The sequence below is a fragment of the Protopterus annectens genome, chromosome 2.part0 (assembly GCF_019279795.1).
Source record: "Protopterus annectens isolate FY-2018-M chromosome 2.part0, PAN1.0, whole genome shotgun sequence".
Taxonomy (NCBI): Eukaryota; Metazoa; Chordata; order Ceratodontiformes; family Protopteridae; genus Protopterus; species Protopterus annectens.
In genome coordinates this window covers 687,490,943-687,514,543 of record NC_056728.1, presented here as the reverse complement: position 1 = coordinate 687,514,543, position 23,601 = coordinate 687,490,943, and the positions used below count along the sequence as shown (strand labels likewise).

The following is a 23,601-nucleotide window of genomic DNA, read 5'->3' as shown; positions in this document are numbered from 1 at the left end:
GGAGAATGCATGGTCTCCTTCAGAAGCTAATGTTAATGTAATGTCACTGTATCTCTCAACCTCTCAGTGCAAGAAATGTGGACAAAGCCAGTAAGAATGGGAGGACACTGGCCCAAAAATAGGGACAAAATTTAAATATTGCATCTATAAGTTTAGAAAGTTGCCAGAATAACAGGTTTTGCATAGTTATGTATTTTCTGAAGGACATAAAGTCTGAAACTCAAATGTCTGTTATTATTTAGTGACTTCAGTTCTCAGTGATTTGCCAGAAAACTGCAAATTTTTAGGAACAGATCGAAAATGTGAGGCATAAATCTGTACAGTTGAGAGGTATGAATTATTATGTCACTCTCCAGCACTCTGGGACTAAAGATACGAGCCAAGCAGGGAGGAGACAACATTCAGATTTCAACAGTATTGCTCCATAGCATTTGCATGCTTCTCTGCTGTGCACATACTAGTGGGTATCAGTTTGTTGACCCTAATGATGCGTGCTGCGTCTTCTCCTGTCACTAGGCACCAGTCTTGTGCTCTGGCCTGCTTGCCTTCCCCAGGATGGATGTATCCATATTGACCATTCACCCCATCCTTCCTTGCTGGGTTTTCCTTTGCCTGGGTTGTTAATCAATCTTTACTTATTTATATACATGCCTACATATATACAAACATTTCAAAAAGAGGCATTAATGCCCTTCTAGCCTGCAAATATACTAAAACAGTTGCTCTCATAATAAGTGTTGAGGCTGTTTTTAAAATATCTAAACTACTGCTTGCTTTAATATAATTTGGTATGTTCCATGCATCAGCTGCTCTCTCAGAGAACCAATTAGTACACTTCCCATTCCCATAGAGTCTTCTACATATGTTGTCTGATTATTCTCTAGTACTTTTTGATAACCAGAAACATTCCCAGAGGCAGTTGTGTCTAAATGCCCTGTATACCTGAATACGAGCTCCTATTAAATATCTGTACGATATACTGTACAAGTTCAGATGTTTTAGTCTTTCATAATACCTTAAATGTGGATGCTTTTGGCATATTTCCGCTGTACTCTTTCTAGTTTACTCATACTTGTTTTCTTACAAGGTTTCCATATTGTCATTCCATACTCAGGGTTGTGTCCAATGCAATTAACAAATAATGACTTCTTTTCTGATTTCCTAGCCTTTGTACATCTTTTTTATACAGCCTATAGTTCTGTAAATATCATTAACCATTTGGTTGATATGATTAGAACAACTCAGAGCTGGATCTACCCATATAGCAAAGTCCTTTAAGTCTACAGTTTGTCACTGTGTGCTGTATTAAATATTCACCTTTCAATTCATGTCTCCCAAATCTCATATGCTTAGTTTTGATGTATTTGCATATTATCCTGTGCCCACACGGTCAGTTTAGTTGAGTTCTTTTGCATTCATGCCCTATCTATAAAACATGTAATCAGTTTAACCAATTTCAGGTCATCTTCATACATACTGATAGAGCACCTCAAATGAAAAAGATGGAAATATGGTCATCTGGGTGCGGGGCTTCGTCTTTCTATATGACGACTCCAGCTTTTTCATCACACTGTTAACTTTCTCTTGAAAGAATTAGAAGACTGTGTGCGAGTCTGGAAAACTGATAAGAGAAAAAAAACTTCCAAACACGGTGTTAAATGTTCGCATCCATGGAAAATGACATAACCTGTTTACAGTTCAATAACCATTTAAGAATGCTGGATAGTTTTGCGCTGAAGTCGCATTAGTTAATTTAGTCAAAATTGTTGCTGTTCTCTTCATGCATAACTGTTCATTAGTTTCCAATGCGAAAATTGTGCAGTTAATAACTACTACCAGTAATGCAGGAGTGGATGTCCATAGTTTCTGCATTCCTTGAAATGGGCTTTTTGTGGCTAGAGCCATTCAAATGTTAACACCAGACAGAATTAGAATGAGTCAGTGTATTTATGCTTGTGTTTGAGTTTTATTAGGAGAGGGCTAAATTTTAGGGATTGTGTGCATTTTGTTTTCTGTTTATTCAGGTACTCTTCATTGAGACTGGCAATATTTCGAAGAAGATCTTGAGGTGTATATATAATCATGTTTTAATTGCAGCGTAAACTTTTATGGAAAGGAGAAGACTTGTTTCTAACTAACATGTTTGGTTCTTTATAACAAAAGTTTGGACAACTACATAATTTGTTTACCACAGTAGCTGTATTTCTGTATAGCAGACACAATTTCTTGGGAAAGAGATTTTGATAAATGCTTATTTGCATCATGTATTTAGTCCAAGGAGTAAACAAAATATTTTGGCATTTGTAGTTTGTGAAAGAAGTGGTACATAACTGTTTGTTTCTTTATACCTTATATTAGTTTTCTGTCTTGATTTGTCATAAAGAGTTGTAGGAATGTATTTAAAGGTGCAATGTAGTTTTTTTTTTATTTGGTAACATACTTTTGGTCAAGAAGTTCATTTAAAAGGTTTGACTTCTGAGATGGCTGCACAAATAGCTCTCCCAGTATGAAAACAGAAATTTAGCAGAGAAAGCCAGTAGACCTAGATTTCTGGGTAAATTTCAGTAACTGGATAATAAGTGCACTGTATAGGTGCCAGGAAAAAAGAAATAGGGACCTGAAAGAAAACCATTTACAAAAGGCGAGAAAAAACACTGACTGGGGGAAGTACTGTAGCTGTTCAGCAAAAAGCAGTGCAAACTCCAGACATGACTTCCAGTAACCTAGATGAAATTATAAGGCAACTGCACACATACCTGCTAAAATAAATGAAACACAGATGGAGTATAAAAGGCTGGAAAAAATGGAAGAAGCTTTAAATAGCTATTCTGATAAGGTGATACTGCAAAAGTCAGCGGTTGAAATGAAAAAAGGCTGGTTGAATGGAGACTGCACAAGAAGAGATGTTTAAAAAATAATAGAATTAAGGAACAGAGCCCATAGGGAAAACCTGATGTTTTCTGCTGTACCCAAGAAGCTGGAAGGAACAGACTGCATTAATTTTATGAAAGCATAAATAAGCAACTGGACTGGTATTCCACAACAGCAATTGCTAACTGACGAGGCACATCATGTGTATACTCTAAATCTCTCTGAGAAAACAACCTAGAACTTTAATAGTAAAGATGCAATCTTACCAGCAAAAGGAGTTGATTCAGGCAAAACTGTGACAGAAAGACAAAATACTAAAAGTGGGAGACAGCAGAGTGTTTGTGGAGAATGACTTCTCATTGTACACCAGCCAAGAGGAGGAGTAAATTTATTCCATCTGCGGTGGTGGTGCTGCGGTAGCGTTGTCGCCTCACAGTAAGACGCTGTCCGGTTCGATTCTCAGCTAGAGCGTCTTCTGCGTGGAGACATGCGTGAATGGGCATACCTTCGTTGAAGGTTGTGCGTCAGGGCTGACAACTCGGCACATAAAAATCAACTGCCAGTCATTAGCAGACCGGAGTTCTGCTGTGGCGACCCCTAATTGGGAAAAAGCTGAAAGATACATACATACATTCAGGACCTGTTGAGAAGCAGGTGTGAGATTCAAACTGCTGTACCCAGCTATCTTCAAAATGTTGTTCTTTGGAGGAACAACTTCATTTTTTGATGAAGTACATGCTAAGGAAGAAATACAAAAGTTTGTCCAACAAAAAATGAGCTGTGAAACAGGAGGAGAGTCTGCTTCTTGTCCTTGTAATAAATATCACAGAGAGACTGTACCAGTGAAACCTTTTCCAGTGTTTTAAAGGAAAATGCTTGAGAGAGGGGAAAAAGCACAAGAGTTGATGAGAAGAATTGAGAGTATGTTGGAAATGAAGCAGAGACAGGGTTTGGGAGAGGGAGGTGAACAGGAATAGGGCAAGAGAATCTGAAAATATTGGACTTTGTTAAACATGCCCTACTTCATGTCATAAATGTTCAGAAAAATACTCGAGGGGGGAGAAAGTTAACTGTAAGTAAAACACATTTTTTCCTTAGTAGTACTTTCTAAATAGTGCGTGATTTTCTTTGCATCTTATAAAGTAAAGTGTTTTTTTCTGCTATTTAAGTATAATGGGAATACTAATGTAAATAGGTTCTCCTGTTTTTTTTTTCCTTCTCTTTCTTCATGTTCATTTTTAAGAAATGTAGGCACTGCAGTGTAAACAACTGGTTAAAAGCATGACAAAAGAAAAAAATAGTGTGCTTTTTCTCATTCTTGCATGGGGCGAATGACTGGTTTAAGGCCATTAGCTTAATCTAGTAACATGTTTTAAGAGAAAGCAAGTAAATGAAAAAGAATAGTGAATATTATAAGGCTTTTTATCTAGTAAACAGTTTTGTGTTTGGTTCTCATGTCTATAGCAAACAGTCTGATAAAGAGAAATGGCTTGGAGAAAATGTTTTCTGAAAGCATTCAAGTGTTTTCCCAGCTTAGACAGTTGTAAAGGTAAGAGAAAACCAGACAGCACTTAATAGAACCACAGGCAGTACCTTGCGTCTGGATAACCTTTCTTTTAGGTTAGCTTGAGTTTGTCTGTGTTAAGTTTGGAATATTTGTTCCTATTAGGAGGGTAAAACTTCAGTATTTGAAGATGTACATAATTTTGTGTGTTAATAGTTTTTAGGGGGTATTGGGTGTGAGTGTGTATTTTTGTTTGAGGGTTTTCAGTAAAAAAAAAAAAAAAAATTCTGTAAGATGTGACGTAGACTCAAATGAAGATAACAAGAGGCAAGTGTATAAAAGATAAATCTGCCAAAACAGTACATGCATATAACACAAAAGCTGAAAACAGACATTTAACAAAAAAGCTGTTATACATAAAAGGTGGGAATAATGATATCTCAAGAATATAATGATTTCTATAATGTCTTTAAATGGTGTCGCAGATCAACACATGAGTCGTCTTCTTCTTCTTTCTGCTTTTCCCGGTTAGGGATCGCCACAGTGGATCACCTGTCCGCTCATGATTGGCTGTAGAGTTTTACAGTGTCGAGTTGCCAGCCCGGCGCCCAACTTTCCACGGAAGGCACACACACACACACACACACACACACACACACACACACACACACACACACACACACACACACCTAGGGCCAGTTTAGAGTGTCCAGTCCACTTACAGCACGTCTTTGGGATGTGGGAGGAAACCCACGCAACCACAGGGAGGACATGCAGACTCTGCACAGAAGGCACCCCAGCCGAGGATCGAACCAGAGAACTTCTTGCTGTGAGGCGACAACGCTAACTGCTGCACCACCGTGGCCACCCCATGAGAGAGTAGTGAACTATATTAAAAAAATGTAGAGTCCAAATAGCTATGCTACAGGAGACATACTTGGAAAGAATTGAACATATGAATTTCATAAAGGTTTTCAAGATGGTTATTCAGTGGAATACCTGGGGAAAAGGAAGAGAGAAATTGTTATATTAATTGCAAGAGGAGCTCCAATACTAATAGAAGAGGATAAAAAGACAACGATGGTAGATTTGTAGAACTAGGGTTAAGTGGAATAAGCTTATTCCTCCAATAGAACAGGGTAGTTTGGGATTACCTGATTTGAAGGGGTATTTCAGAGCAGCACAGTTAGGGTTCCTTTACATAGCACAGGCAGAAAACTATAATTCAAAGTGGAAAGAGATGAAGATGAAACGGGGAAGCTCAGAAAACAAGGAGAGATTGGGATTTTGTTTGCAGACCTTTAAGGAGAATAACAATAATCATTCAAAATATTATATTCATAAAGTAGCAGAAAGTATTCTAAGAGCAAAGCCAACACGGGAATGGAGAAAGGAGATTCTGCTGATAGAGATGACTGCAATTAGAGATGCAGACAATAAGCAAGAGGAGGCTGGAATTTATTGGAGAAAACTGGCAAAGGAACCAAGGTATTGGGAGAAAGTAACTAGAGAAGGAAAGAGAATGGGAAGATGCCAATAACTTGGACTGCAGGTTAGAGATTGCCTTCCCTATCAAGGATTGATATCAGAGTATAGGCAAGAGAAAGAAATGGGAGGGGGGGGGGTCTGAAACGAAAGACCGGCAGTGATGAGAGTTTTTAGTAACTTCTAGAACAGAGGTTTCCATTAAGAAAAGAATAATTAGTGTAGCATATAAAATATTGCATAATAACTATAAGAATCAATCACAGGAGAAGGTTAGAAAGGACTGGGAAGAGACTGGATAAGCAATTCACAAAGAAACAGTATGTATCCCAAAGATGCAACAAAGCCTAGAAGATTTAAGTTCTTTGCTTGAAAGTGTTTTTATATGTATTTTTGATACCCCAAGTAGACTCCAAAGAATTTTTCTTCAGGTAGACAGCAAATGTTATTGGTGTGATGCGGAAGAAAGAGGTAACTGGGAACATATCTTCTAGGAGTTCAATGAGTTGGCAGACTTTAAAGATTCCCCTGGAGACTCCCTTGTTGGTGATGCTGGGTGAGCAAACTGCTGATGAAATAATTTTTTTTTAGCTGTGATACAGAATTGACATTGCCTAGACATAGTAAGGCCTTGCGGAGTCTAATTATCATGGCTGCCAGAAAAGCAGTTACTAGAAAATGGGGATCAAAGTCTAAACCAACTTTACTAGAAGTAGCGAAGATAGTAACAGAGATAAAACTGCAATTAGGATCTTTAGAAAAGTGTAGCAGCAAATTACATATGAAAAATGGAAAGTGTGGGATCAATACATGCAGAGGAGGGACAAGGTTTAAAAGAAGGCAGGAATTGAACGAGCCATTTAATGGCTGTCTAACAGTGACTGGATATATTATAAGTAGTAAATAATGTTTGCTGTTACAGTTGTGTTGGCACGGTTTGTAATGTGTAATGTTTGCAGCAGAGATTGTCGGTATCATTGGATCATAGGAGATTACTAGGCTATTGACCCGGAGGTCATTTTAAGCCTAGCCTTTTCATCCCAGTGTAATACCATAGAAATACTAGTCAATACCTAAGATTGCATTTAGTGATGACTGTCCATATCCAGGAGGGTTGTGGACTCTATCCCCAGTAAGAATTTACTCATCCAGCTTTCTCTTGAACAGTGTCATAGAGGTGCTCTGTTTCACATGAATTGGTAGCCCGTTCCAAAGATGCGGCAGTCGCTGGGAGATAAATCTGTCCTTCCAGCATGTCCCATTTATTGAAGGCCGTATTTAGTTCTCTGTAATGGGTAGCCCTGGTCCCGTTTGATTTATGGATATGCAGCAAATTAATTAAGTTTGGGTTTTAGATTGCTCAGTAGGGCAGGAATAGGTCTGCATTAAGAAGTCTGTGATATGGAGTATAGTGACAGGGACGTTAGCCTGTCTGTAAGGCACTTGCTGGAGCCCCTTTATCTTTGTTAGAAACCTCTTGAGGTCTCTCTAATTGCTGCAGGTGCTTAATACGATACATGCCAAATGGGGCTTTACACTCAATTGTGGGACGGATAAGTGCAGAGTACAGGGGGATTATAACTTCTTTTGCTCTTGAGGCAATGCCTTTACTAATCAAGGGTGCTGTGTAGAAAGCTTTCCTTACTACAGTAGTCACTTGGTGGTCGAAGTTAAGCTCACAGTTAACTTGTGATCCCAGGTCCCTTACCACTTCATGGGTACTTAGGGTATTGTTGTTTTGATAGCATGAGGGGACGTTGTTTGTGCTGAAGGGAGTGATGACGCATTTCTTTGCATTCAGTTTGAGACCGTGATTAATAACATCAGTCGCTGGTCAGCGTGAGAGCCTCCCGGAGTAAGTATACTGACATCATTTGGGGATGTAGTGATTACACCTAGTTTGCATTCATCTGCAGACTTGGTCAGCCACAACCCCTTAGTTTTTACTTGAACTTCTGAGAAGTATATACCCAACAGTAGGGGGTCCAGCACAGACCCCTGTGGCAACCCACTGGTTGATGTGGAGTCACTCACTTTGATAGTCGTGTCCAGTTTGTGAGCTAGTTGGCAGCCCATCTTACTATGAAGGGGTTTATATTCAGTTTGCTAAGTTTATCGCTAATGCCTGATTATGGGATCATGTTGAAAGCCTTTGTCAGGTCAAGGTTTGCTATGTGCACAGATTTGGCCTTGTCAGTGGCCTTGGTTACTTTTTCAAAGAAATCCACCAGATTTAACAGAGAAGATCTGCCCTTGACGAAGGACGGAGGTCACCTATGTCTTTATTTAAAAGGTCCATAACGATACATTCCATGGCCTTACAGATGAGGCTGTAATTCCCCTGGTCTATTGCTAGGCCACCTTTGTGGAGGGGAATAATTGTTGCTGTTCTGCATTCCACAGGAAAAAAGCTTGTGGTTGGGCGATGATTGCAAAGGGTACTTAGTGGTGATGCTAGTTCATGTTTAGCCGGTTTAGAAGACAGTCTGCGATGTCGTCTGGTCCCATAGAGTGTTTTTTGCCTTGGACAAGGGTTTGAGGATGTGCTCTTCATATATGTAGGGGGGGGGTGGGGTGGGTGGGGGGAAGGTTTGTTGTAAGTTAGGAGGCGATAAGGGATTTTCACCAATGCTGTCCATTAGCAGGTTTGCTCTTTGGGGGGGGGGGTCAGTGTATGTGATACTGTTGGCCATTAGTTCTGCACATACTTTAGTCCTACTTTTTAGATCATGTACGTAGCTGTAAAATGCCTTGTGGTTATCCTTGGTGGTGCTTGCTAAGTTTCTCTCAAAGGAGCGCTTGGAGGATTTGACAATTTGTTTTATTTGTCTGTTGATGCTGAGGAGGGTGCTTTTCCATTGTTGGGGCCTTGCCTTTGTTTTCTTGGAAAGCAACTTTTTGCATTTATTGCAAAGTTTGTTGATGCTGGATGTCCACTATGGCAGCTTGTTTTTACTTGGGGCTCTGGCTTTCATTCTTTTTGGTATGGATGAGTTTATACACTTATACAATGTACAGGGCTTTAGTGTAAGCTTCAGCGTAGTTGCCACTTCCAGCTTGGGATGGGGCTTGGAATGCATTTATACTTTCACCTAGAAGGGTATAGTTTGCCTTGGTGAAGTTTTTTAGTCTGATTTCACCCATTGTGAGTTCTGGTGTTCATGCCAGCTTGAAGGTGACTGATTTCTGGACAATTCTAACTAATGAGCGTCCGACAGTTGTGGCAGTGCATCTGTTTGACATGTTGGTGAGGATCAGCTCCAGAATGCTTGTTCCCCTTGTCGGGGTATGGATAGTTTGTTCCAGGGTATTTGAATTAACAAAGTCAAGGCACTTTTGCGCTAGCGCATTAGGGCTAGCGTAGGTTTCCACTTTGGTGGAATAATTGAAATACCCTATAATCACTGTATTCGGTAAAATTTGGATTGTCTCCAGTTTGGTCAAGTAGGCTTTGTGGGCATCATGACCCATGGAGAGGGATCTATAACTGGCTGTGGCTTGAATGGGGGTCTTACCCACTGTGACTTGGACCTGGAGTAACTCCATGGAGTTGTCCAGTCTAACTAAACATGAGGTGAATTTATCTCTAATATAAAATGAAACACCAAGTACTTTGGTTTTCACATGTTCATTTTTTGGTCTAAAGGTGTGAAAGGCATTGTAGCCTTGCAAGGCATCTGTGATTGCACAGACATCTACATCTTCTAGTGATGGTGCTTCCAGGGAGTGTAGTTTTTGGTTTAAGCTCCTAGCATTTAGCAGCATGACCCTTATTTTGTTCTGATTGGTTAATTTCACATCGGTAATGTTGTTTTCAAGACCTTGAGTAAAAGCAAGTGAGGTTTGTCGACCATGGCTTCCCAGGCTGACAGGAAATAGATCTCCTTTGAATGATGCCAAAAATTGAACCAGTTATTGAAATCAATCATTTTTTGTTTATACTGTGGCATTATTATAGGATAGGGTAGGATAGTCTGCTGCTCAAGGCTAGGGACATACCTGCCTGGGACACACATTCAGAAAGCTCAACCATGTCTCTCTCCATATAGTCCAGTTAGGTATGTCTCGGGTCATTCACACCAACATGAACTATGACAGAGCTGTACCGGTATGTGTTGCTGACAGACATGAGTGCATTTGTAATCTGACGAATCCTGGCACCGGACAGGCAGCTGACTGTGACTTTCTCCTTGTCCAGCCTGGTGAGTGGGGCATCCATGCATATCACTATTGAGTCTCCAATGTCAAAAAATTGGATTTTTGAGTGTTATGCCTTACTGGCTTGGTGGGTGAGACACTGGTGTTGCTGTGTGTAATGGCTGCTGGGAGGACAATGTTAGTTGTAGCAGTGTTGTATTTTGTAGGTCTCTGGTGTTTCTGTAAGTTTTTCACAAGAACTTCCTTGTATGTGGATTTACGTGTGTGATGCATACTGTATATGAGTAGTGATACTATGAGCATATGTAGTGGTGGGTGAGTTAAGCAGTAACCCACGGCTGGGTGTGGGTAATGCTGGATTTACACACAGTTGGTGTGACCAAACAAAGTGAACCGTGGGTAAATCCAGCATTGCCCACACCCAGCCATGGGTTATTGCTATTATACAATGACATTATTTAAGAAATAAAATGCTTATTTTCTTAAATAATGGCTTTGTATAATACGTCCGTGCTGCCCTTCCGTATCTTGATGGTATCATGGGACTTTTTTTGATGTACGGCGCATGCGTATGAGACTTGTGTTCCCATGCTTACGCAGTACATCAGTGCTGTGAAGAGGTAGCAATGCAGAAATGAAGATCTCCGTTGCTGCTGCTTCTTTTTTTATAATCAATAAAGAAGAAACTGGGAGACTTTTTACGTTCGGGAGTGTTGGGACAGACAAAATAAAAGGATAATCAGGTAAGTTTTTAAGTTAAGTCTCTGTTTTCTTTTTTATTAAAAAAAAATGCGAGATATGCTAACGGGAAAAGTCTGGGCCACCAGACCTTTTTCCGTTGGTATATTCTCAGATTTACAACGGGCACGCTGGTTGGGCTGGTTTTTGAATATTAATGGCCAGTCATTGTATAATTGACAACCTTCTCGATGTTACTGTTTTGAGTTAGAGGAGTATGGATTCTAGATTCTTGGTGTAAATGCATCTCTCTCACTCTACTAGTGTGTGCTATTAGTTGAGGGTTGTCTGTGTACATGAGGGAGTTGCTACACTACCTCGAGACCCAAGTCAACAAGGTTGGCAGAAGAAACAGAGGCACTGTTTATTTTCATTTATATAAATGTAAGATTGCTTATGTCATACATGATAACTTAATAAAAATGTTTCTTGCTTAAAAAAAGTTTTAAAAAAGCATTCATTTAAAAAAGTTATTTTCTGTTTGTCTTACAGCCTCTTCCAGAAAAATTTGTTGTAAAAGGAGTAGTGGATCGTTTTTCTGAAGAATTTGTTGAGACACGAAGAAAAGCTTTAGACAAATTTTTAAAAAGGATTGCAGATCATCCAGTTCTGTCTTTTAATGAACATTTCAATGTTTTCCTGAGTGCAAAGGTACATGAATATTTTCAGTAAGGTCTGTGTATATAACATTTGAAGGACTGTGTAGGTAAGGAGTGTTGACTTTTTATTACCACCACCACCAAAAACGCCAAAGCAACTGTAGCATATGTATATTATCAGATCACTGAATATTTGGAACCAAATTATACCTGTATATGCCTGTTTACAGTACAAATTGTGTTCTTTATCTTATACTTTGATTTAAAATATTTTGTGAGAGTCCACCATATTTATGCCTTCGGTTTTGTTATGTATATTGACCACCCTTTAAGTTGACTTTTTTTCTTTATATTACGTTTTGCAGTTTGTTTAAGCTTGGTTACTTTTCCTCTGAGAGGTATGTGAAGATTTTGCTGTTTGATGGATCATTGACAAGAGGGGTGGTATTTTCACAAATCTCAGAGAATGCAGAGATGACGTGGAATGATTACATGAAATGAATAGGGCATTAAATATGAAATCAAAGAAAAAGGAGATAATCACCTCATCAGGGTGCAAAAAGGAGCCAGCTAAATTGGGAAGTTATTATATGTGCCCTGGTGGTTAATATGGAAGGTGGTAGTGTTGGGCTATTTAACAGTGCAAAATCAACAGGCCACTTCAGGAAAGGAAGATGGCAGACTGTAGAATGAAGGAGTGGGGGAGAGGAGGTAGAGAGCTTTCACTATTAAGTTGCATTAGTCACAGTGGCCTAAATGTAAATAACCATGTTCATCTGTCTTGGGGAGTTTCATCGTAATCATCCATATGAGTGAGACTAGCAAGACTTGGCTGGTGCACAAAACTTTCCCAGGGTATCTTAGCCCCTCCTGTCTACCCACAATTCTCAGCTGCTATGGACTCTTTCCATATCTGTTTTGCTATGGATTGAAGGTTGGCTATCTGGGCTTCCTGAGTGACCAGTTATTTTGTTGCTGTTTTTAGCAGTGAAGTTTGTTGCAGCTCCTATTACTCACTGTGTTCACATTGGCATATAGGTCAATTTGTTCCTTCTGTTTCTTCCTTGAGAGTTAATGTTTTACAGTGAGATATTGTAGTTGCAAATGTTCTTCGCAGTCAGTGTTGCAGTACTAATCCTTGGGACTGTTCCTTGATGCAACCCACACACAAGGCCTTAACCTGGTCTGTGATATTAGTAGAACTTGTTGGCAGGATATATTTGTGTCCCAAGGACTCCCCCATCTGTGGAATAGACTCCCTCTCCATGTCAGAGTACCTCTCTAGCCGTCTTTAAGATGACCCTGGACAACTGGATGGGGAAAGAGAAAATATACCCCTGGGATCCCACCTATGTCCCTGCTGGAAAGGAGAAACAGGTACTGACTTTGAGGGAACATGGGCAAAATTCTTGGCTGGCTTATAGGCCTCCGGGCCAATAGCCTAGTATCATCCTATGAACCTATGTGCAAAAGCCCATGACCTTCCAGATTTCCAGAGTCTTAGTATCATCCCAAGTTGATGATGATTTATGAATGAAGTCAGGGCATCAGATAATAAGAAATGCATCTGTTGCCATCTTCAGTTCTTTCTAGACATGCAGTTTGTGTGCTTTATACGCTGGCAGTCCATCAGTCGGCTGGTGTTTCCAGAGATCCTCTGCTTCCAGACAGATGAGTACCCCTTTGGGGAAATTTCTTTTCTAATTAGTGTTTAAAAAAGTTAATAACTGTTTGTTCTGTGGAGAACAAATCTCACATAGATTTTCACTTGTTTTGCTTGGGGCCTCAGCAAGATGTCTCCAACTGCTCTGTGCTAAATTCCGTGCAAAATCCCTTAAACTTTGGGCCAAGGTACTCACTGCACATATGGAATCCTCGTCATTCATTGGCTTCTTCAGTAATGTCACAACCTCCATTTTCTTCAGGTTCTGCTGCTGCCCCAATGACCGCTGGTATGATCCCTAAAAAGTGAAAAGATAAACCTAGGGATCCAGAGACCACAGAAAAGGTTAATGCATCTACTGCTAAGTCAACCACTTACCTTGGTGAGGTGCTTTTGCAGCCCCCAGGACCAATGATTGCTAGGCCAGAATCCTCTGACATGACCCCTTGGGAATTCGCCAAGAATTCTGGCTTACCCATGATTACCATCGCTTACACATCAGTTGGGTCTGACACTGCTATGCAGGCATCAGCTTCTGACATCTGAGAAGTGGTACTGCAAGGAGTCCTTATCCCTGCACTTTCTTCTGACATTCCTTCTGAGGTCATGATCCTCTGAAGATGAAGATCTCGCATATTCAGGTGATTTACAACACAAAACCTACCCTGATTCAGACTCCAATGACGCACTGTTTTTAGCTTCCCCACCCAAATACCTTTCCTTTGGGGACACTTACACAGAATGAAAAAAGCCTTTAACTGAGAAAATAAGCCGTTCTGCCAAGCTCAGACACACTACAGAGAACTACAAAGCGTACCCTCCTCTTGACTGTTGACTATTCCCCCTGTGAACATAGTGCTAGGTGATGTGTTTGAGAACATAGCCCTACACCTGGATTCATTGCCACCTACTCCTAGGAAACTATACAGATTTTGCAGAATTCTTGACCTGCCCAAGTATCTCTACAAAAATCCTAAAGTTGAATACTGTGTGATCTCCTCTGAACCTACTAAAGGGGTTCCCAAAAGGCCACCCCAGCACCTGTTGCCACTTGACTGGGGAGCAGACTACTGGAAAGGTTGGGCAAGAAAACTTATAGCTTTGTGACACTAACCATGGAAGCTCCAAAATGTCAATTTTATATGATAAAATATTTAAAATCACTTCCAGATAAAATGATTACAAAACTCTATTCCATGTCAGACAGAACCTTGTACAAGGAGATGCAGGACATTACTGGAGAAACCCTGCAGGTAGCCAGGCAGTCCTTGAAATGTGGCTATGATGCCTTAGATTCTTCTTGAAGAGCAGCTGCCACAGGTTCTGTCATCTGCAGACATGCTTGGCTAGGAACTCAGCTTTTGTCAGACCAAGTAAAAGCAGTGTTGTTGGATGCCCCACTGGCTAGAGAGTTCCAATTTAGGCCCAGAGATCAACAAGTCTTTGAGAAACTAAACAAAAAGGAAAACAGAGCAAAACTGTTAAAGAATTCTACTTGTCCCCAACCCAGAGGTACAGTAGAAACTACCCTTGTAAGCCTTGCTCCTTCCCAACTAGGCAAGACAAGGGGAGGCCTCCTCTTCGAAAAAAGCAATCGAGAAAATTGCAGCCTCCATCCTGGACCCCCTGGCAGGCAGACTTTCCCTCTTCTTAAGCTAGTGGAATACCATTATAAGGGATCATTGAGTCCTCACAATTATAGAAAAGGGGTACTTTTATCCAGTTCTGGGAAATATGCCCTTTCTGGGCATGGCAAGACTCTCAGAAGGTGCAAGAAAATCCTCTTGCCGATGATTATCAAAGATTTACTGTAGCAAGGGTCCATACAGCCAGTTCCCCCAAGTCAAGAGGGAAAAGGTTCCCAGTTCCAAGAAAAGAAGGAACGTGGAGACCTCTTCTAGATCTCTCAAGGTTAAACATATTCGTTCACATGCCAGAATTCAAGACACTTACTCTGCAGAAGCAACCACAGCACTGATCTACTCAAATATGTACAGTTATGGTAAGTGGGACACAGCTGTAGTTTGTTCCCTTCCCACTTCTCAGCTTAACTGGCATTTTGCAGTGCAGTTTTGTACTACTGTCATTGTTTGTGATAAAGTGTACAACCATTTTTGTTTGGATGTACCAGATGCAGAGCTGTCAGTCCTGCAAAAAAATGCAAGTGTGGAGCAAAAATTCTACTTCAGGACAAACACACAGTGTGTTAAACTGTTAGGAACAAAATGATCAAGTTGTGCTGCCTTCACACCTTTTGTGTTGAAGGGCAAAAAGATTGATGTGATCTGGAGAAACTCTGGATACCCTTACTATCATATCATTTTCTAATGCCTTTCCGCTTCACCTTCAAAGTTCTTTCCATGAATTAAGTTAAAAGGAAGTCAGAAGTAAACAAAAATTCTCTGCCTAGTGCTAAAAAACTAAAATCTCCTGATGTTTGTTGTCCAAACCTGTTGCAGTTCAGAATGTATTTTTTTCTTGAGCCTGTACCTTCCAGGTTTAAGCACTTCAAAGAGTAGTCCCCAGAAATGAACTCCCTTCCCTGTGCTAAAAGTATATTGTCAGTGATTTCAAAATGTGTACCCCCTGCTACTTTCACTGGCATTCATCTAGTTCTGTAGGTAAGTATGTATTGGTCCAGTTTGATGCAAAAGAATGCAACAGGCATTATAAGTAATCAGCAGATGTGGTCTCTAGTGTCTTTCTATGCTAACATTGGCGGGTAGGTGCCAAGGGCACCTTTCCGGCCCAGTTTCTTTGAAGATATCAGTAGGCATGCTGTTTTCATCAACATCAATGGCTCATTTGAATTGACTGGACCTTTATGGCTATAGTGCAACCTTGTAGTCAGTGTTCCACACCTTGGCTCCTTTGTGATTAGTGCTGCCATGGATGACTGGGCTGATCTGAAAAGGGACATCCTTGATCCTCTTTCCTTTGCTGCAAAGTGTACTGTCCCTGGACTTGGCTTTCAGTCAGTCTGCATTGAAGCCACTGACTTCAACTAGGCTGATGACTATGTTGACCTCAAAGGCTGGTGTTGACTGTTAGCCTGGGAATGGAGTCAACCTTTTTGGCTTTGATCTCTGTTCTACACTGATTTGGTATCTGTCCTACTGGATTTGTCAGCATCTAGTCTAGGCTCATTGGTGATTCAGACACTGTTGCAGGTTTCGTGTGTGAGCTACGCAGCCATTGGCAATTCATGCTCTATGACAGAGTGATGTCCATTATCTGCTTCTCCTGCCAGCCTCTCTTAGGCCAGGGCAAAAGTATTGGAGGTCCCAGCAGGATATACTAAAAGTGCACCAATCTCAGTCTTATTCTTCGTAGGATCCCCCCCCCTTCAGTAGTCCCACATCTGGAGTTTCCCAACACAGATTTCGACAAGGACCAGGGACTAATGACCCCACCCTTCTGTTGATGACCTTAAATTTGGGGAAGTTCTGGAGCTCATCTAAGTAAAAGCTAAATGGCCCCAGAATATCCCCTCTTAGTTGGAATGCATTCTTGCCAAGGTCTTCTGGTGTCCAGGTTGATATCTTAGATGGTTACTCTATCCAATGAATGGCTCTGCCAGTCACTGAAAATGCATGGAAGAACCATGATGTGCTTGCTGCCATTGTAAAGAGGTCAGAGAAAGTCTTCCAGCACCAAGGACAGTCCTAGCCAGCTGAAAACCCATTAGTTTACTTAAAATACATCTGTGCTGCTCTTAAGGTCATCCCTGAACCATAGTCTGAGACTATCCATCCTCCTAATAGAGTTTTGTGTAGTAGGGACTCAATGAGCATGTGTCTATCTTTCACTTTCTCCTTGTGTATGTTAATGTACAGGATGCACATTGAGATTCCAGAGGGAGTTAACCATTGAAACTGCTTTCATTATGAAAGGAGTTGCCATACTACCAAACTGGAAACCAAACTGCAATCCTAGCTTTCAGCTCTTGAATCTGTGATTAACCAGAATATCCTGTGCTGTGTAATGTTCACCAAGAGTGGCGGGCTCAGGGAAAGTGTTTCATCATCCTTTTTGGCTCCATTTTGACTGAGTTTGTTGAAAACGCCAAGGCTAGGTTCACAAAATGCCCTCATTCTATGGGATTTTATTGTTTGGGTGAAATAAAAGCTGAACTGGAAAAACGAGAGAGGGCAATATGCTGTTTAAGGTTGGGGTGATGTTCTAAGCTTCTCTTTGTCGAATTTCATAGAATCATTAGAGGCTACAATTAGCTTTTGTTTAGGTGTTCCCATCAGTGCAAGTTGTGAGATTCTGATGAGCTGTTGGTACTGTGGTGGCTTCCAGAATGTTCAAGCTCCCAATGGAGCAGATGCTTAGCAGAATGAACGGGGGTTTTGTGGTACTCATGAGAGGACATTGGTGGGATTCATGAGGCTGTGCCTGAGTTGTCCCCTCTGGAGGTAGTCCAGAATCATCTGTTCTTGCAACAGACTTTCTGACCATCTCACATACAACAGGTGGGTGAGAGGCTTTACCGTTACTTCCATAACCTCTCTTAATCCGTGGTCTTTTCCACTCCTCAACATCACACCCCATCAAAAGATAGTAGGAAGATTACAGGCACACAGCCTGCTTATAGAAACAGACATCCAAGCAGTTCTTCCGCACAAGAATGGGCCAGACTGTATTCATTGTTCTTTTAAAGTCCCCAGAAAGACCTCAGTCCAGTTGTCAGCTGGGGTCATTTTGCATCATAAAAAGTGCAGTCTTTCCTTCCTTGTTTATCCAAATGAGACTGGATGCACTATTTGGACATCCAGGATGTATGCCTTCCTACCTACCTATCATAATTACTATAGTCCAGAACATTCCTTTCTTCCAAGCAGGTGTCAGGCATTTTCATTTCTGGACATTGCCATTTGATTTCACCTTGGTCTTTAGTGTTTCATTAAATGTATGACTGTAGTGGCAGCAGCCATCAAACTGCAGAGGTCCTGGGTTTTTTCCTTATGTGGATGACTGGTTTCTGAGCAGTATCAACTTTGGATAGTCTTGTTGCCTGAAGGGATTTGCTTCTGAATGTTATGCCAGTCCTTGGGCCTATGCACTGATCTTTTTAAAATTCCAACTAGTATCCCCATGCAGTCTGTCCGCTTCATAAGCTATACTTTGGACACACTGTCTTATAAAACCTTTATCTATCATACAAGATTATATTCATCCAGTCATTTAGAAGATTCTGTTACAATCATGTTCTGTCTTCAAGTTGTGTGTCTCATGGCATCCATTGTTCATGGTGTCTCAGGGCATGTTTCACATGAGGGTTTATGAGTGTGCCGCTCATAGTTTAGTGGGATCATTTTTCAGTTCACCTGGATTGACCATATGAGAATATCCAAGAAATGCAAAAAGCATATCCATGGTCGATGGCAGAATCAAGTCCGTCTTCTGGCAGTCTCTTCAAAGCCCCCATTCCCTTGATTACTCTGGCCATGTATGCCTCTGCTGTAGGCTGGGAGATATTATTTGATGCAGACTGACCAGAGCACATAGTTGGCACATGAGGCCAGTCTCTATATCAGCATTCTGGAAATGAGAGATAACCTTGTCTCCTTTCTGGTGCAATTGCCATTTCAGTCTGACATGGCAGTGTTTTCATTTGTAAACAAGCAGAGGGGAACTTATTCCTGTCTTTGTCTCAGGGCAACATGAGACTCTGGGAGTGGGTGTTTGCTTCCAGTTGTCTTTTATTTGCCTCTAATATTGTGTAACAAGCCAGCTCTTTAATGGACTTGGCTCAGCTGCTGTCTTCTGATGTCATGTAAGTAGTCTGTCAGTTAGTTGTTTGGGCACTGTTCTACTGATGGAATAATCTAGCTGCAACTAATTTGCTTCCCTGACCAACTACAATTGTACTTTCTCTTCCCTTATTCCTCCTGGAGGATTACTGAAAGATTGATTCTTCCAAAAATGGCGTCAAGGACTCCTTTACACTTTTCCTCCCATTTTTTTCCTAATGCCCAAGACTCTAGAGAAATCTAAGCATTGCAAGGCTAAAGTGATTCTAATAGCCCCATTTTAGCAGCAAGTGTGGGTCTCCTTGGTTTGGTCTCTTATTTTGAACAGGCCTGTCTGAAGTCTACTGGGTATCTGCTGTTTAACTTGTGTGGCACAAATCACCCATACCTTCATTCCCTCAAGTTAATTGCTTTGTTTCCCCACTTCCCATTAGAGCTAGGGACCCTCTTTACCTCAAGAGAGGAAGTCCAGAGTTTTATATTTGCCCAGAGGGCTGTTACAAGAAGAATTGTAGTCCATTTACTGGTTTTACTTTATGGGTCACTGTCCAGGAACTGGATCCATTTTCAGCTCCCTTTCCTAGCATCTTGGAGTGTTCGTTACAGACTTTTGATTTCTTGACTTGGCTATATATAACGTGAAAGTGTTCAATCTCGCTGTTTGTTCTTACACACGGGTTCGGAGCCGATCCTCGGCTCCGAGTCGGCCGCATCACAAAGCTCTGCATCTTAGAGAAGCTCGAGACCAGACTATATCCCATGATCCTCCCTGCTATCCCTCAGATCTAGTTTGCCACTGCAACAGATCGGTCGAGGAGAGCTCGGGCCAGAGAGAGAATTTATATTTATCGTTCAGATAAGAGTTTTTCTTGTCTAAATTTATCATTGTCCTTTCAGATAGTGTAGTATATAGTGTGTGTGTGTTTTGAAAGTTATTCCCTTTGAAGTATATATAGATTTTTATATATATATTGGGCTGCGGCCTACTTGTTCCTGTCAGGGCTCTGACAGTGTTCTTTCTACCAGTAGTTAGTTGGCATAGTGTGTTGTATATACTGTTATTGTTAATATTTCCCCTTTTATTAACCCTTTTAGATAGATATATAACTTTCCAGTTGTTTATCTATAATATTGTTATAGTAACTATTATAAGATTGTTGATTTGGATTTGTGTTTACCATGTCAGAGAAAGTCAAATCCGGATTTAAGAGATGTCATTGTGGACAAAAAATGTCCATCACTGACTATCACGCTTCCTGCGTCAACTGCCTTGGCCCTCTCCACTTGCAGGAGGACTGCTCCATCTGTCATTCCTTTAGTGGGAGGGTCATGACAGAGAGGCGCAGGAAGCTGATTGACAGGGGCTTACTTAAGCCTGACTTCCAAGAGGCCTTGGAGAAGGCCGACCAGGCTTCTAAGTCTTTGAAGGGGTCGAAGACATCGGAGCCCATGTCATCGGCTCCGAGCACTTCTTCAAGGATTTGTTCACCGGTTCCACAGACCTCGGGGCTGAGCATCGAATGTTTACCTTTGATTGAGCCCCAGGTCTTGTAACCAGTGTCAGAGCTACCTCCACCGTCGATTCTTCGATCAGTGCCGTCTTCGGCCCCTTCGACCCGATCTTCCAGACCATTATCTGATACCGACGTGGATCGTGTTATACAGAAACTAATGGAAAACACGGCTCTGTCCAAGCTGATTGCGGTTTCTTCCCAATTGGTGTCAAAACTGGAAGGCCTCCCTGTGTCTCCAACAGATCCTCCTTCGAGACTCATTCAGTCTTCGGAGCCGGGAGAAAAGGAACTGATGATAGTGGAGCCCTCTGTGCCGAAACCGTCCATTGTGCGATCAGCACCATTGACCTTGACTCCTTTGGAGCCCGTCGGGGAGTCGCGGAGCCGACGATCTCTCCTTGGTTCCGGGACCGAGAGTCGTACCAAATTTTCGGTTCCGACTCTCCCTCTCGGGGCCTCGGCGCAGATAGGTTTGGCTCCGTCCTCAGGGTCGGAGCCCACGGTTCCGGTGTCGAGGAGGTTTCAGCGTTCTTCGGAACCGGAGTCCTCGGCCCGGGGCTTGGGGGCTTTCGATCATATAAGGAAGGTATTGTCTGAACAGACAACTACTTCATTGGAGGTGTCTTCTCCTTCCCCCAAAAGGCCGCTTTGTTTCTGCCCCCGCGATCCACTCCAAGCATAGAGTCCCATTGCCTCAGCCAGCCCCAGAGGGTGTTCCCTGTTCCTCGGAGGCTTCACCAGAAGCCCCCTCTGATGAAGCTCTGAGGAAAAGATTGTGCAAGAGGAGGCACATTGATTCCCCACAGGAATCTCTAATGTCTGACACCGATTTGGATGAGACAGAGGGGTCTCCACGATCCCCCTCTGAGGATGTATCATTTGCAGACATCGTAGAGATCTTGAGACAGAGGGGTGATTGGCAGTCCCTGGCCCCCACTGAGGATGAGTCGGTGTTGCTGAAGGCTTTTGGGGCTCAACCTTCTACCTATTGGGTGACTCCGCCCTTCGATGAATTGATGGACTTAATTGCTCGAAGGGCGTGGGAAGCACCAGACACAGTGGAACCGGTAGCTCGTAGGCCGAACAAGTTTGTCACTGCCCCCCAAGATAAGGCTTATCTTACTAAGGGAGTTCCGGTTGATGCTATGGTGGTAGCGGCAGCCACAAAAAAGGAAATGTCTGAGTCATCTTCTTCTGTTCATCCTTCTAATAAGGATTCTAGGACTGTGGACAGATATGGGAAGCGCGTTTTCAGTTCAGCGACATTTTCCATGCGTTCGCTACACTACTTGACACATTTTACACGACTTCAGAGGGATCTCATTAAGGAACTGGGAGATACCCTCCAGGGTAACACAGATGCTGCTGTCTCGGATAAGGTGACAGCACAACTTAACACCCTTACTTCAATAGCAAACTCATCCATGAGGCTCATCTCGTATGCGGCCGAAGGATCGAGTAGAGCTGCAGCTTCAGTGATTGCTCTCCGTAGGCAATCCTGGATGCGGCTGTGCTCCTTTGTGGAAGCCTTCAAGTCTTCCTTTACTAATGTCCCCTTTGATGGTGCCACTCTCTTTGGGCCCAAAGTAAAGGAGACTCTAACTCGGTGTGAGCAAGAAGGGAAGACCCTGTCTGCTGTTGGGGTCCGTTTTTCTGCTCCAACTAGACCATACCCCAAAAGGCAAAGGGGCGGAAAAATGTGGTTCCGTAAGACTCTGGGATCTTTCCAAGCCACACAGGGTGATGCCCCCTCCAGAGGCAGAGGGGGGTGGGAGGAATGGAAGACGCCGCCCCAGCGGCAGAGGGGGTCCGCAAAATCAGGGCGACAGGGATACCATCCCTGGGAAGCCCTTCCAGCACTCCTGAATTGGAAGCCCGACTGTCCTGCTCTGGAGGCAGTCGGGGGTCGCTTGGCTTTATACCCACAGGCCTGGCTAAATCTTACCTCGGTTTCTTGGGTAAAAAGCATAGTTACCAGAGGATACACAATTCTCTTTACGTCTACCCCACCCCAACAAAAGAGATTTCCAGATGTGCCACCCCATCTGCGAGATCCAGCAGCCGTAGAAATTACAAAGCTGCTCAAAAAGAGTCATCCAGCCAGTCCCGGCGGACCAAGGAGGATCCAGAACTTACTCAAGGTTCTTTTTAGTTCCAAAAAAGACAGGGGACTGGAGACCGATCTTGGATCGCAGCCAACTCAACACCTTCGTGAGGAAGGAAAAGTTCCGGATGGTCACGCTACAGTCAATCCTTCCCTTCTTACAGAAGGACGATTGGATGTGCTCTATAGATCTCGAGGACGTGTACTACCATATCAAAATGGCCAGGCCGTCCACAGATTACCTGCGTTTCCGGCTGGGAGCCAGTCATTTTCAGTTTCGAGCGCTGCCCTTTGGTCTCACCTCAGCCCCCAGGGTGTTCACCAAATGCATGGCAGTAGTGGCATCTCACTTGAGACGGCAAGGATTCCAAGTGTTTCCGTATCTAGACGACTGGCTCCTTACCGCCACCACCGAGCATCGTCTTGTACAGGCCAGGAACTACACAGTCGACCTTTGTTCCCATTTAGGGATCTCAATCAGTTTCGAAAAATCTGCCTTATCGCCCTCACAACATATCTCATTTATCGGGTCAGATTTGGATACAAGGTTAACTCTGATAAAGCTTCCTCTAGTAAGAGCCTCAGCCCTCAGAGAACAGGTTGCGCTTCTTCTTCTTCAGAGCAGAAAAGCCCTGGCCACGCTAGTGTTAAAGGTTCTAGGCATGATGGCGGCTTCTCTAATTGCAGTTCCTATGGGCAGAATGCACATGAGGGTCCTCCAATGGCTGCTGTTCGCGCAATGGTCGTTCCAGCAACTACCCTTATCACACAAAATATTGATTAACAGACTCTTGCAAACGGGATCTTCTATGGTGGGTGGACAGTCAGGATCTCACAGTGGGTCGCCCATTTATCCTACCCAACCCTACAGCCACAATAACCACGGACGCTTCTCTGATAGGGTGGGGGGGACTTTTTCAGGGAAGAACAGTCCAAGCGGAATGGTCCAATCTGGAGTACAACCTGCACATCAATGTTATGGAGTTGAGAGCGGTGTTTCTAGCGTTGCAACACTTCCACGCATTCTTAACTCTGGGAACAATAGCAGTTCATACGGACAACATGTCTGTGGTCTGGTACATAAACAAACAAGGGGGAACCAGGTCTTACCCATTATGCAGAGAGGCCCTGAGAATTTGGCGATGGGCGGAGTCCATGGGTCGCTTTCTAGTGGCAATGCACATCCCGGGGTCATCCAACGTCATT

The 23,601-nt window shown here is 42.5% G+C and overlaps 1 protein-coding gene across 1 annotated transcript in view; it reads left to right on the top strand.

Moving 5' to 3' along the window:
* Nucleotides 1-23,601, top strand: part of SNX30 (sorting nexin family member 30) — a gene marked incomplete in the record, with an annotated part of 1,404,645 nt that overhangs the window by 887,775 nt on the left and 493,269 nt on the right. Inside the window, 1 exon segment of the mRNA XM_044061022.1 lies at nucleotides 11,249-11,407. Within this exon segment, the coding sequence (XP_043916957.1) occupies nucleotides 11,249-11,407 (159 nt within the window).